The sequence below is a fragment of the Pelophylax lessonae genome (genome assembly GCF_965119305.1).
Source record: "Pelophylax lessonae genome assembly, chromosome: 11".
NCBI lineage: Eukaryota > Metazoa > Chordata > Amphibia > Anura > Ranidae > Pelophylax > Pelophylax lessonae.
Window position 1 is genome coordinate 203,972,026 of NC_138778.1, and position 16,214 is coordinate 203,988,239.

The 16,214-nt window shown below is 44.5% G+C and overlaps 1 protein-coding gene across 1 annotated transcript in view; it reads left to right on the top strand.

The window, feature by feature from the left end:
* The window catches only part of COL20A1 (collagen type XX alpha 1 chain), a 201,261-nt gene that overhangs the window by 100,791 nt on the left and 84,256 nt on the right, over positions 1 to 16,214 (top strand). Inside the window, exon 21 of the mRNA XM_082272732.1 lies at positions 6,413 to 6,551. Within this exon, the coding sequence (XP_082128858.1) occupies positions 6,413 to 6,551 (139 nt within the window). The remainder of the gene's footprint in view (positions 1 to 6,412; positions 6,552 to 16,214) is intronic.

Here is a 16,214-nt window from a genome sequence, read left to right on the forward strand (position 1 = left end):
TCAGATACATACAATGGAACTCAGCTCAGATACATACAATGGAACTCAGCTCAGATACATACAATGGAACTCAGCTCAGATACATACAATGGAACTCAGCTCAGATACATACAATGGAACTCAGCTCAGATACATACAATGGAACTCAGCTCAGATACATACAATGGAACATGCTGATAGGTCACCGGTGTCAAACTCAGTTTCACTGCGGGCCGCATGGGCATTCTGGTTGCCCTGAGGGGCAGGTTGTAAGTGTAAGACTAGATGTCCAGAACACCCCCCCCCCCCCTTACATCAGAATTTAGGAGTCCCTCCCCCTCCCTTACATCACACTTCACTCCCCTTACCTTTTGCTGCTGCTGGGATGAAGCCGGAGGCAGAACTGGGAAGCAGAAAGTGCAGGAATCAGGTACCAGAATCTGCTGAATGCTGAGACCAGGGGAGGGGGTGCTATGGCTGCACAGAGAAGCACAGGATTAGGCTGAGGAGTTCTGTCCTCTGCACTGCTGCTGTGAAGCAGGGTCTGGAGGAGGACCAGAGAAGGGCTGGAATCAGCTGAATGCTAAGACGAGAGGAGGTGAGGGGGTGCTGTAGCTGCACAGAGAAGCACAGGATCAGGCAGAGGAGTTCTGTCCTCCTCTCTGCTGCTGTGTTGCAGGGTCTGGAGGAGGACCAGAGAAAGTCTGGAATCTGCGGAATTCTGAGACCAGGGGGGAGGAGGTGTGGGGGGTGCTGTGGCTGTACAGGGAAGCACAGGATCAGGCAGAGGAGTTCTGTCCTCCTCTCAACTGATGTGCATCAGGGTCTGGAGGAGGACCAGAGAAGGGCTTGAATCTGCTGAATTCTAAGACCAAGGGAGGAGGAGGAGGTGAGGGGGTGCTTTAGCTGCACAGAGAAGCATAGGATCAGGCAGAGGAGTTCTGTCCTCCTCTCTGCTGCTGTGAAGCAGGGTCTGGAGGAGGACCAGAGAAGGGCTGGAATCTGCGGAATTCTGAGACCAGGGTAGGAGGAGCTGTGGGGGGTGCTGTGGCTGTACAGAAAAGCACAGGATCAGGCTGAGGAGTTCTGTCCTCCGCACTGCTGCTGTAAAGCAGGGTCTGGAGGTGGAATAGAAAAGGGCTGGAATCAGCTGCCAGAATCAGCTGAATGCTGAGACCAGGGGAGGAGGAGGAGGTGAGGGGGTGCTGTGGCTGCACAGAGAAGCACAGAATCAGGCAGAGGTGTTCTGTCCTCCTTTCTGCTGCTATAAAGCAAGGTCTGGAGGGGGACTAAAGGAGGGCTGGAATCAGCTGCCGGAAACTGCTGAATGCGAAGACCAAGGGAGACAGAGATGATTTGTTGCTTGGGCTGCACAGAGAAGCACAGGATCTGGTGGAGGAGTTCTGTCCTCCTTTTTGCTGCTGTGAAGCAGGGTCTGGAGGTGGACTGGAATTAGCTGCCCAGAATCTGTTGAATGCTGAGACAAGGTGGGGACAGAGATGAGTGGGGTGCCGCAGCTGCAGGAGAGGTGCAGGGGCCACATGAAGTGGTCAGGCGGGCCACATTCTGTCCACTGGCCTTGTGTTTGACACGTGTGATAGGAGGAGAAAGCAGAGTGATGCAGGGATGAGTTCATCAGTCTGCTGCTTCTCCTTTCACTGTCCAGTCACCGGCTGGGGGCGGATCCAGCACAGCCTAGGCTAAGAAAACATGGGGTCTCTGATGCTGTCCATCATTGCACATGGAATAGCTAGGACATCTAGTAGCAGAAAAAAGTGTTACAGATACAGCCCTGAATTGAAAGTGAGTATTTGAGCAACCAGTTGTGCTACAGTGCTCAGGTGCTAACAATGGACATGCCGATTGGAGGAGAGAGCAGAGTGACGGAGGGATGGGCTCATCAGTCAGCTGCTTCTCCTTTCGCTGTCCAGTTAGAGGTTGGGGGAGGGACAAGACCTGTAAGTGTTACTCAACTGTGGCAGAGAAAAAAAAGGTCCCCTGTCCAATAAATCAGGGCTGTGCTATGTGGCAGAGCTGTATAAATCTTAGTACTGGGTGGACAGAAATAAAAATGCTTTGGAAGGTAAACCGGCTTCCATGAATGTATTTCATCTGCCTATGTAGTCAATCTACCCTTTGTTTTATATATATGCCCTTACTATGGAGGATCTCAGAATGATAGAGTTAGGACTGCAGTACATTGGGGTGCCATGACATGACGTGTCCACTACAGCAGTCCTCCCCAACCTCTTTATCGCCGCGGACCGGTCAACGTTTGATAATTTTTCTGTGGCCCGCTTGGGGGGGGGGGGGGGACGTCAATGCAGAGTGACCAGCCTGCCCCCAATAAATGCAGAGTGCCACAGCAATGCCCCCAATAAATGCAGAGTGTCACATAAATGCCCCCAATAAATGCAGAGTGTCACAGCAATGCCCCCAATAAATGCAAAGTGTCACAGCAATGCCCCCAATAAATGCAAAGTGTCACAGCAATGCCCCCAATAAATCCAGTGCGCCACAGCAATGCCCCCAATAAATGCAGTGCCACAGCAATGCCCCCAATAAATGCAGAGCGCCATAGCAATGCCCCCAATAAATGCAGCGTGCCACAGCAATGCCCCCAATAAATGCAGAGCGCCACAGCAATGCCCCCAATAAATGCAGAGCGCCACAGCAATGCCCCCAATAAATGCAGTGCCATAGCAATGCCCCCAATAAATGCAGTGCCACAGCAATGCCCCCAATAAATGCAGAGCGCCACAGCAATGCCCCCAATAAATGCAGTGCCACAGCAATGCCCCCAATAAATGCAGTGCCACAGCAATGCCCCCAATAAATGCAGAGCGCCACAGCAATGCCCCCAATAAATGCAGAGCGCCACAGCAATGCCCCCAATAAATGCAGTGCCATAGCAATGCCCCCAATGAATGCAGTGCCACAGCAATGCCCCCAATAAATGCAGAGCGCCACAGCAATGCCCCCAATAAATGCAGAGCGCCACAGCAATGCCCCCAATAAATGCAGAGCGCCACAGCATTGCCCCCAATAAATGCAGAGCGCCAGCGTTCCCCCCGCGAGACCCGTCCGTGCACTTACCTCACTTCTCTTCAGTTCAGTCCCCGGCTTCCCGCGTCTCCTCAGTCCTCCTGCGGTGCCTCCTCCTCGGCCAATGGCGTGGGGTTTGCCTTTCGGCCAATCAGGAAGCGGGGAGACCCGCTCCCTGATTGGCCAGGAGGAGGATTATTCGCTATTGTCATTCAATTGGCTGGGTCTGGGGGGGGGGGGGGGGGGCGCAATGCCTTGCGCCTCAGCTGCCACAGTGAAAGCATTTAAAGTTCCTCAGGCGGCCCGGTACCGTTTGATCCACGGACTGGTACCGGTCCGCGGCCCGGGGGTTGGGGAACACTGCACTACAGCTTACCCATGTTTTTGCAAATGTGTGCAAACTAAACCCTTTGGTTTTATGTGAACTGTTACATGGGACAATTCAGTTTGTTGCAGGCTGGCTGGTAAGTGAGCTGGGAACTTTTCTTTGTTATTTATTGGTCATAAAGTTATGGTTGAGCTGTTATGGTTGTGCGACTTTTCATGCCACTTTGGACCCCAAAGTCACATGACAAATCACACCCCATATTTCCCAATGAGTACCGTTCATATCTGTGCGACTTAAAGTAGTTCCTGTACTACTTTGGTCTTACCTTCATGGGACTCGAGAGCCATAGACATTCAATGTAAACCCTCACAAGTTGCATGAAAGTCCCACCTGCATGATATACATGTGACTTGTGTGAAGCTTTGTAAAGCACAAACAATCACATTGTCTGCTTTTTGAACCCTCTCCCAGCCAATCCCTTTTGCAGAGAAGCCGCTTCCAAGCAAATCGTCCATCCATCTCTGTTCCTGGTGTTCCTTCTGCAACAGAAATTAGCTCTAACCTTAACCCTAGCCTAAACCACAACCGTAGCTGTAACCCTAGCCTAAACCTCGCCATAACCCTAACCCTAGCCGTAACCCTAGCCCTAACCATAACCTTAGCCTAACCCTAGCCCTAACCATAACCTTAGCCTAACCCTAGCTATAACCCTAACCCTAGATATAGCCCTAGCCATAACCCTAGCCATAACCATAGCCTAACCCAAACCAAAACCCTAGCCATAATCCTAACCCTAGCCATAACCCTAACCATAACCTTAACCCTAGCCTAACCCTGACCCGAGCCATAATCCTAACCCTAGCCGTAACCATAGCCCTAACCATAACCTTAGCCTAACCCTAGCCCTAACCATAACCCTAAACTTTGCCATAACCCTAGCCCTAACCATAACCTTAGCTTAACCCTAGCCATAACCTAACCCTAGCCATACCCAAACCATAACCCTAGCCATAACCCTAACCCTGACACTAGCCATAACCCTAGCCACAACCTAACCCTAGCCTAAAGCTTGCCACAACCCTAACTCTAACCCTAGCCCTAACATAACCCTAAACCTTGCCACAACCCTAGCCCTAACCATAACCTTAGTCTAACCCTAGCCATAACCCTAGCCTAACCCAATCAATAATCCTAGCCTAACCCTGACCCTAGCTATAATCCCAACCCTAGCCATCACTGTGGCAGGAAAAGGAATTGTGTCACACCATGTATGTTATCATTGGTCAAAGCCAAAGTCGCACGCATCCAAAATCGCATCAAAGTCACATAAAGTCGCATTGTGAAGACACAGTGGAAATCACAAGATTTTGAAGTCACACAAGTGTGAATGGAGTCTAATTGAGATTGATCAATTAGATTGTTTGCTGCATGGCCAGCTATAGGACTTGGCTCAGAGTTCCTGTAGATGTTATGACCAACCCGTCATAAATGTTTATGTATTCCTGCCAAGAAGACATCCTTCGCTGTGCAGACTCTCTGTCTGGTAATTGACCCCCAATTAAAAAAAATGAAAGCGGGAGGCCCATCGCCAAATTAGGAGGCCGCCTTGTTAAATTGGGGTCAGCCGCCAATTATGCACGGAGATGGTAATCGCTTCAGATGGCGGAGTGTTATAATTACCCCGGTGTCGGATGAAAGACGCTACTAATGAGGGCCGGATGAGTCGCCGAGGAAGAGGCAGAGAGCGCCCTTTGTAGGAGAGATCCCCATATCGTCATTAAAGGGAACAATGGCCATTGTCTTCCCCTCTGTAGATGGAGAGCCAACACTTCTAAAGACGGACGCCGAGATAAAACCGCGACGGCTTTATCAGTGTGACTGAAGATTCATTAAAGGTAGCTGGTGAGAATAGGGATAGGAGAGATGACATTGCTGCTCAGAGGAGAAAATGCTAGTTCCCTGGCTGTACAAGGAGGATGACAGAGCTGGCCATACACTATACAATCTCTATACAAAACTGTGTAGGAGGAGGACACACCTAAACAACCAGTCAGTGTAAAATCAGATTGGCTCTAATGGATAGTAAATCTAAAGGCGATTGTACAATCAGATTGTATAGTGTATGATCAACCTTATGTGCAGTAGTGAAGAAATCATTCACTGCTTTGTAAATGGGCCCCTTAGTTTGCTAAAGCACTTTGCCTCAGAAACAATTGCCTTATTTTTAAAATAAAATCCTTTTTTCGTCCTTTGTTCTAGCTCAGTGCTGCTGATCTCCTGCAACCTCCTAACAGTAACTTCCCATCTCCAGCGATATCTGCCTGGCATTTCTCAGGGCGGGTTTCCTGATGGTGACACCAGTGCATAATGGGCCACTTCTACTCTCCATCGGAAGCCCGTGTGACACTCTAATTGGGAGACAGGAACAGAGCATTGTCACCCTATACCAGGAAGTGCCCATACAAGGATCATCATGGCAGGATCGCCAGCGATCATTTTAATGAAGTTTGCAGATTTAAAAATACTGAAAATGACTTTTGAAATGACATTAACCAGTTCTGGACCGGAAGGATTTTCCCCCTTAATGACCAGGCCATTTTTTGCGCTTCGGCACTGCGTTATTTTAATGGACAATTGCGCGGTCGTGCGACGCTGTACCCAAATAAAATCGATGTCCTTTTTTTCCCACAAATAGAGCTTGTCTTGATCACCTGTGCGATTTTTATTTTTTGCGCTATAAACAAAAAAATAGCAACAATTCTGGAAAAAAAAAAAAAAAACAATTTTTCACTTTCTGCTATATAACATTCCAAAAAAAAAAAAAAATAAAAATCTAAATTTTTTAACATTTTAGGCCAATTTATTTTCTGCTACATATTTTTGGTAAAAAAAAATCGCAATAAGCCTATTTTGATTGGTTATTTTTGATTGGATAGGGCGGGAGTAGGCTCTCTGGGCCATCCAGTATATACAGTATAATGCATATGTTGTCCTGCATCATGGACGGTTGGACTCCTCTGTAAATCCTCCTCCCTGCTGATTTCCTGTCTCCTCTCGTAGGCTACGACATGATGGTGGTCTTTGGACTGCACGACAAGCTGTACTCCTCCATCAGCGGGGTCTCTCTTGACGCCTTCGTCCTAGGCCGATCCCGGATCTATACCGTGGCAGAGAACGCCCAGTTGACTGTATGGACCAGGTAGGAAAATTGATGTGTCACAATGTGCATTAGAAGCTGCAGCACTCAGATAGAGCCCACCTCCTTTCCTGGCTGGAGGGTGTCCAGCATCATCCAGCTCTTTCCTTCCCAGCCTGACTGTCCCTGCTCCACCCCTTTCATTACCTTGTGTGCAAATACAGCCTGTGTAAGAACGCCCACTCCTGCAGACTGACACTCACCCATCAATGCCTTTTGATTTTTGCATAACACCTCCCAGGAGTCAGCCCACTGCTTTTATTAGGACTGAAGGTGCTTGGAAGGAGTGCTGTGATGGTGTCAGGAAATGATGTACAGCAACCTGCCGCTGTTCTATCAGAATACCGCTACCTATAAGAATATGCACCTTGAAGTGACGCTGTTATGTAATGGTATCAGCCAAATGATCAGACCAGTGGTGATGTGCAATTTCTACTTTACTTAACAATGTGGAACGTAGATTACACAGGAAATCATGTGAACAGAGGTTTGCAGTACAAAACAGCAATATGAGGAAGGGAGAAACATTCATAAAACATGTGAAAACAATTCTATTGCAGTTCTAGTAATGGCCACTAGATGGCAGCAGAGTGTTCTGAGTTCAGTTTACTGATAGGATAAAGATCTGGAGATTCTCACGTGTTCCAAGAGATTGATCGTTCATTCAGCAGACTGTGAGCTGAGGGGATTTCCTGCTGGCACAGACTTCACACAGGCGCTGCTGATGTTGACTTTGGTCAGGAGGCTCTGGGGGCCGTAGATAGGACCAATCCACTGCTTGGACAGCTTCTCCACATGGACTGTAACAGAGTCCTCTCCAGTGACTGGGGCTTGGATAGATGCTGCGTGCTTTTGTGCTCACTGCTGGTGGCCCACACACCAGACTGATCGAATGAGGACCCAGCACCTGGGGACAGCTCACTTGCCCAGTCACTGCTGTCCCATCAGGCAGGATCTCTCTGAGCACAGGAAGCTGGGCGGAGCTGGCATTTATACTCCCTGGGCGTGTCCTGGAACTCAGGGGATGCTGGGAGCCCAGAGGATTGCGGGGAATCGAGTTAAAGGGACTTGCACCTACATCTGGATAAAGGGGCACACCACTACAACGCTCAGACGAGAAAAACTTACTGCATATGCGCCATGCGTTCCAACATGGCTATTATGCATTCCAATAGCTTTCCTAATGTGACAGAACACAAAGCAGAGGCGGTTCATCTTCTTACACTGATGCAAGTCTTGAATTTTACATTTATTTTAGCAGTAAACTCACCTTATATACTGAATCACAGTATTACATTTGTATTATTATTCTATTCTAGTAAGTATAGCGAGAAACCTGCAGGTAGAAGGTGGCGACGGCCATCTTGGTACACCCCGCACTGCTCAGCGACAAACTGATTATATAGTGTGTGACGGTATTCACCATCACTGGGAGTGAGGGACAGATACTGGGGGGACGTTTAGAGAATGTTTTAGATGGCTTCAGATGGGACAGTAATATTTGTCAGCAATATCTCTCAGGAAATGTATGAAGATGAATGGTTTGACTTTTCAGATTGCTGGAGTATTGCAGTAGTGTCTCATAGACCCTTGCTAGATAGTGAGATGGGGTGGGGTTTGTTATTGGTAGGTGCCTATATTCCATTGTTCTTTTGTTTCTGTCTGCCTTAAGATAAACTTATTATGGGATATTTATCTGTATGTGGATTGGCTGCTAAGGGGGAGGGGGGATTGTCCCACAGTGTATATGTCTTTGTGCATGTGTTTGAATAAACAGTTTGTGTTCTACTTCACCCTCAATCTAGAGTCCTGTCTCTTATTGGGGGAATCTGCTACAAGGGGTTGCTATGCTCTTCATACTCCCTTGAATAATCACTAATCTCTTGTAAGAGCTTGTTACTGTTCCTGCTACACTCTCTGGGGAAAGGGAGGTTCACCCACTGGAACCTGGAGCCTTGTCGTAGGTCCAGGGTGGGTAGGAGACGGCGAGACCCCAACCAAGCTATGGCGGTTTGTGTGGTCTGAGGTGGTTATGGTGTCTGGTGGAGTGCTTGGAGCCCTCGGAAAGCACTAGGAGCATCCGTCAACGGAGGAACCCAGTTGGGGTGCCGGTTGATCCGTTACATAGGGAAATAGACTATTTCACTCGGTCGTGGTGAAATAGTCTATTTCAGTATATAAGATGAGTTTACTGCTGAAATTCAAGACTTGTGTCAGTGTAAGAAGATATCTGCTGCTGCTTCGTGTTCTGTTACATTAGGAAAGCTTTTGGAACGCATGCGCAGTAAGTTTTCTCGTACCAACGTCACTTCCAGGTTCCAGAATCTGATAGGTAGCCATATTCTGAAAGAACACTGGCCTCTCTCACCAGCCATGATCTGCCTGCATTGCATAGAGAAGCATTAGGACCCAGTTGATGATGTCACTGGACCTAAAATAACTTAGTAATGAAACAGAAAAGTTTGTTGTTGCCAGGGAAGATTATACTTAATCTTTTAAAGAAAAAGAAAAAGGTTGCTTTAAGTGACTGCACCTTGGCAACTGTTGAACAGTTATATAAATTGTGTCTTATGTTGTTATGGCAGCACTTATACTGACATTATAAAAATTAGTTCCTTAAAGTGCAAGTTCATTTTATTTTTTTTTTATTTGCAAACTCTACTGCACCTCCAGCTATTTCTACCAAGACTTCAATGGGAGTCAGCAGCTTAGGGATTCCTCAATGTCACCCTTGATCCAGTTTTTGTTAGGTTTGCCTATCTCCTCATTGTCACCTGGGACAGGATGTGAGAGGAACACACAGGGTCACCATACATATTACAATATGACCGTACAATCTTTGTACACTTGCCTTTAGATTTACCAAAACTATGTAATACGAGGACCTCTCTAATTTGTCCAATCAACTTGTATCTAATCAGGGCAGGGCTTTGCTCTACATAGTTATTGGTAGATCTAAAGGAGATTGTACAATTAGATTGGTGGCGAGCATTAGGGGCATGTTTATAAAGTATTAAATTTGTTATAACTGTTCAATAAAATCCAATATTTTCATTACTATATAACCATTCAATAAAATCTGAAAAAACGCTCTGTACCATACAACCATTCAATATAATATAACTGTGACAAACCCACTCAGGACAGGGGCTTTTGGAGGGGACCGCAGGCTAGCCTCTTGCCTACTGACTATGGGCCCTGGCTTGTGAGGGAACACTGCTCTTTGTGGGGTGTATGCTCGGGGGACCCTTGGAGTAATGTTACTTTGGATTCAAGGCCACATCTCCCCAAGACACACAGACTCTGGGACTCTAGGCCTAGGATCCATGTTAAAGGCCTAGCTGCCTATTGCCAATAGGGGACTGCTCCGTAACCTCAGACTCATGGCAGATGCTAATGTCATCAGCTCAACCACCTGTCTTCCACACATTGTTGATTGTGCTAATTAACTCACCTATTGTCTACTGTGGGGATGTGTTTACACTTATAATAATGTGTATTGTACTTCATGAGCTCGACGACGGCAAGTCTGCTAGTTAATTAGCTCATGTTAATTAAATCACTGCAATCTTAAAATTAATTGCTAGTTAGAAAGTAGAATACTGTTTGTGTTGGGTGTTCCTTAGATATATTAATTATATTTCTGTACACAATTTCATCTGCATGTGATAATGTAATCAGGCACCTGACCTGGTGGGGTATATATTCGGTGTGAGTTTGTTCAAAAAATGTTCCAGATCTTATACAAGCTATTCTCGGCTAGTTTTGTATGGGGGCGGCTAGAATATCTGATATCTATTTTCAAGACTGAAGGAAGCGGTTTTCTGACCGAAGCACCCAAGCACATTGTAGGTGGCGGTTTAGTTACAATAACAGTTCAATAAACTCTAATATATAGCTGTTTAATACTATATAACCGTTCAATAAAATCTGATATAACTGATGCCCTGAAGCCTTCTTCACATCTGCAGTGGAAATGTTTTTTTTACGGGATTACATTCATTTTCATGACAAAGAGGGACTTTCCAAATAATTGCAATTCATCTGATCACTCTTCATAACATTCCGGAGTGTATGCAAATTGCCATCATAAAATCTGAGGCAGCAGACTGTGTGAAAATTAATATTTGTGTCATTCTCAAACATGGCAGGCGTCCCAATACTTTTGACAATATAGTGTAGCTGTTTAATAAAATCTGATTTCATTACAATATAACCGTTCAATGCAAATGTTTTACAGTATTATGACATATCTGTTCAATACAATATGACCATTTAATAAATTCTGATATAACCATTCAATACAATCTAACCTTTCATAACAATATAATCTAATATAACCTAATATAGAATAAAATCGAATACAACCGTTAAACTTTTAACCACTTGCCGACTGCCTAACGCCGATCTACGTCGGCAGTCAGCCCCTCACCGGCAAAGCGACGTAGGTATACGTCACTAGCCTGTGAGGCTCTAGGGAGCGAGCGCGCCGCCGTAAACAAAGCCGCCTGTCATTCTCCCCTGTTTAAGAATGGGGATCACACGGTTCTGCTATGTAGGACCGTTGATCTCTGTTCTTACACCAGTAGCCACAGCTAAACACAGTTAGAATCACGCCCCTAGGGACACACTTAACCCCTCCCTCTCCAATAAAGTTAACTCCTTCCCTGCCAGTGTCATTTTTACAGTAACAGTGCATATGTATAGCACTGATTACTGTAGTAATGTCACTGGTAACCCCAAAAGTGTCAAAAATGTCAGTCAAGGGTCCGATCTGTCTGCCGCAGTCCCGCAAAAAAAATCGCAGATCGCCGCCATTACTCGTTAAAAAAAACAACAAAAATGACAAAAATCTTTCCCTTAGTTAGTAAACGCAATAACTTTTGCGCAAACCAATCAAAATACGCTTTTTGCAATTTTTTTTTTTACCAAACATAGGTAGCATAAAACAAATTGGCCTAAAATGTTAAAAAATTTTGATTTTTAAATTTTTTTTATTGGGAATTTCATATAAAAAATGTGAAAAATATTGTTATTTTTTCAAAATTGACGCTCTTTTTTTGTTTATAGCGCATGATCAAAAAATGGCACAGGTGATCAAATACCACCAAAAGAAAGCTCTGTTTGTGGTAAAAAAAGGACGTCAAATTCGTTTAGGTACAGCGTCGCACGACCGCGCAATTCTCCGTTAAATTCACGCAGTGCCGAATCGGAAAATAGGCCCTGGTCAGGAAGGGGGTAAAATCTTCCGGGGCTTAAGTGGTTAATAAAATCTGATCTCACTGCTCAATACAGTATAACTGTTTAATAAAATCTGATAAAACTGTCCAGTTCATTATAACCATTCAATACAATATAACGTTCAATACAATATAACCATTAAATACAAACCTTTTTTATTACAATATAACCATTTGATACAATCCAAAATAACCGTTCAATACCAATATAACCGCTCAATAAAATCGAATATAACCATTCAATAAAATATGATATAATCATTCAATACAATATAATGGTTCGATAAAATCTAATATAACCGTTTGAAAAAATCTGAAATAACCCATCAATACAATATAACTTTTTATTACAATATAACTGATCAATAAAGTCTGATATAACCCATCAATGCAATATAACCATTCAATATAATATAACCTTTTATTACAATATAACTGATCAATAAAATCTGATATAACCCATCAATGCAATATAACCATTCAATACAATATAACCTTTTATTACAATATAACCGATCAATAAAATCTGATATAACCGTTCCATACAATATAATTGCTCAATAAAATCTAATTTAACCATTCAATAAAATCTGATGTAACTGTTTAATACAATATAACCTTTCATTACAAAGAAATGAATCAATAAAATCTGATATAATCATTCAATGCAATATACATTTTCAATACAATATAACCGTTTGATAAAATCTGAAATAACCCATCAATACAATATAACCATTCAATACAATATAACCTTTTATTACAATATAACTGATCAAACAAAAAATCTGATATAACCGTTCCATACAATATAACCGTTTGATAAAATCGGATATAACTGTTCAATAAAATCTGATATAATCATTCAATATGATATACATTTTCAATACAATATAACGGTTTGATAAAATCTGATATAGCCCATCAAGACAATATAAACATTCAATACAATATAACGTCTTATTACAACATAACTGATCAATAAATTCTGATATAACCATTTGCTAAAATCTGATATAACCCATCAATACAATATAACCATTTATTACAATATATATATATATATATATATATATACATATATATATATACAATAACTGATCAATAAAATTTGATACAACTGTTCAATACAATATAACCGTTAGATAAAATCTGATATAACCCGTCAATACAATATAACTATTCAGTGAAAATCCTGATCCTTTCCTTGCTGTGATTAAAGAGGAGTTGCTCCTTAACTTTACAATCCCAAAAAAGCCAAAAAAGAATTTTTAATCGTTGAATATTTTCCCTCGGAAACTTTCTGCGTTCCCTCCGCCGTTCTCTCGCCTTTTTCCAGGCCGCGTCTTTCTTCATTTGCGGATTCCCCTCCCCCCCGATGAATAGAAGCACCTCTTCTTGGTGCCCTGACCGAGACCCGTCTTCTATAGGATGTAAAGTTAATTGGAAGTGTGAGCTGTACGTGTTTCGGGAGGGGGGAGGGGGGAGCTGCGTCTTTTCATGTCCCGCGCCGTCTCCATACTTAATCCTTTACTTTTATCCTCGGAAGAACAGATAACATTAATCTCTTTATACAGGCAAATCTGCTAAACCCATTGCCTTTTGGTGTGCAAATCCCGGAGATCTTTGTCTCCTTCGCTGACCTTTGGCCTCCTCCAAATTTGGGAATGCTGATGTAGTGGTGGAGCGTTTCACCGTCTTAAAGTGACCCCCGCCATATTGGCTTTTACCCTGCACAGGAGCTCGAGAACCCTGCCATGGGAGATTTCACTTTCTATGGAATGCATATGAACTTTTTTTCAAGTCATATAGTTGTCAGCCTATGCCAGGGATATGCAAACTGTAGTCCTCCAGATGTTGCAGAACTACAAGTCCCATCATGCCTCTGGCTCTAGGTGCCATGCTTGGGGCTGTCAGTCTTGCTTTGCCTCATGGGACTTGTAGTTCTGCAACATTTGAAGGGTCACAGTTTGCATATCCCTGGCCAATGCCATGTTCTGCCAGGAAGTCCGCTTTGGCACTCTCAGCATCTCTGCTGCAAAGTCTCCTCCTATTTGCTGTGCTGATGACAAATTCACTATATACACAGCGCCATCTAGTGCCTAAAAAGGATACCGCATGACCCATTCAGGATAGAAGGGCAAAAAGAATTAAAGCAGCACACCGCTATTCAGGAGTCCTAATACAGTTTTATTCCAGAAAGCTTCAAGGGACAGTAAAAGGAGTAGCCAACGGGTTTCGGGGGTCCAAAAATACCCCCTTAATCAGGGCTGTAGTAGAAAACAATGTATCAGGATTGATCAATGACTGGACCAGGACTAATGATAATCCTCACAGATCTCATCGGCAGCCACTCAACATTTATAGTTTACTATTACAAGCCCTGATGAAGGGGGTATTTTTAGACACCTGAAATGCGTTAGTAACTCAATTTTTAATTTCAGTAAGGGTGAAAGGACTTAAGATGTGTTAGGACCACAAAAGGAATCTAACACATCTCAGGTCCTTTCACCTTTACTGGAATAAAAAAAGGAGTCCCTAACGTGTTTCAGGTGTCCAAAAATACCTCCTTCATGAAGGGGATGTTTTTCACCCCTGAAATGTGTTAAATACGCTTTCTATTGTTCCTTTTTTACCCTTACTGGAATGAAAAAGGAGCTACTAACGGGTTTCAGGTGTCCAAAAATACTCCCTTCATCAGGGCTTACAATAGGAAACTACACAGCTCAAAAAAATTAAAGGAACACTTTTTATTTAGAATATCGCATCAAGTCTTTTAAACTCCTGAGCTATTGACCTGGTCAGTTAAGTAGCAGGGGGGGCTGTCAATCAGTTTCAGCTGCTTTGGTGTTAATGAAATGAACAACAGGTGCACTAGATGGGCAATAATGAGACGACCTCCAAAACAGAAATGGTTTTACAGGTGGAGGCCACTAATTTTTAATTTTCTTTCCCCCTACTCATCTTTTCTGACTGTTTTTCACTAGTTTTGCATTTGGCTAGGGTCAGTGTCACTACTGATAGCATGAGGCCATACCTGGACCCTATAGAGGTTGCACAGGCATTCCAACTCCTCCAGGGTGGCACATCAATACGTGTCATTGCCAGAAGGTTTGCTGTCTCCCAGCACAGTCTCAGGAGCATGGAGGAGATTCCAGGAGACAGACAGTAACTCCAGGAGAGCTGGACAGGGCCAAAGAAGGTCCTTAACCCATCAGCAGGACCGGTATCTGGTCCTTTGTGCAAGGAGGAACAGGATGAGCACTGCCAGAGTCCTACAAAATGACCTCCAGCAGGCCACAGGTGTGAATGTCTCTGACCAATCAGAAACAGACTTCATGAGGGTGGCCTGAGGGCCTGACGTCCTCTAGCGGGCCCTGTGCTCACTGCCTAGCACCGTGGAGCTCGACTGGCATTTACCATTGAACACCAGAATTGGCAGCTCCACCACTGGCACCCTGTGCTTTTCACAGATGAGAGGAGGTTCACCCTGAGCACATGTGACAGACGTGAAACGGTCTGGAGAAGCCGTGGAGAATGTTATGCTGCCTGTAACATCGTTCAGCATGACCGGTTTGGTGGTGGGTCAGTGATGGTCTGGGAGGCAAATCCATGGAGGGACGCACAGACCTCTACAGGCTAGACAATGGCACCCTGACTGCCATTAGGTATTGGGATGAAATCCTTGGACCCATTGTCAGACCCTACGCTGGTGCAGTGGGTCTTGGGTTCCTCCTGGTGCATGACAATGCCCGGCCTCATGTGGAGAGAGTATGCAGCCAGTTCCTGGAGGATGAAGGAATTGATACCATTGAATGGCCCCCACGCTCGCCTGACCTAAATCCAATAGAACTACTCTAGGACATTATGTTTCGGTCCATCTGATGCCGCCAGGTTGCACCTCAGTCTGTTCAGGAGCTCAGTGATGCCCTGGGTCGAGATCTGGGAGGAAATACCCCAGGACACCATCCGTCGTCTTATTAGGAGCATGTCCCAACATTGTCAGGCATGCATACAAGCACGAGGGGGGGGGGGGGGGGGGGCATACAAACTACTGAGGACCATAGCCTGCTGCATAATTTTTTCACATTTTTTGGGGTGTCTTTGAATTCAGCCCTCTGTAGGATGATCATTTTCCTTTCCATCAAACGATGTGGCATCCTTTCATTCCTAACTCATTACCCAGTCCATACCAGTATAGATCCTAACACATTACCCAGTCCATACCAGTATAGATCCTAACACATTACCCAGCCCATACCAGTATAGATCCTAACACATTACCCAGTCCATACCAGTATAGATCCTAACACATTACCCAGCCCATACCAGTATAGATTCTAACACATTACCCAGTCCATACCAGTATAGATCCTAACACATTACCCAGTCCTTACCAGTATAGATCCTAACTCATTACCCAGTC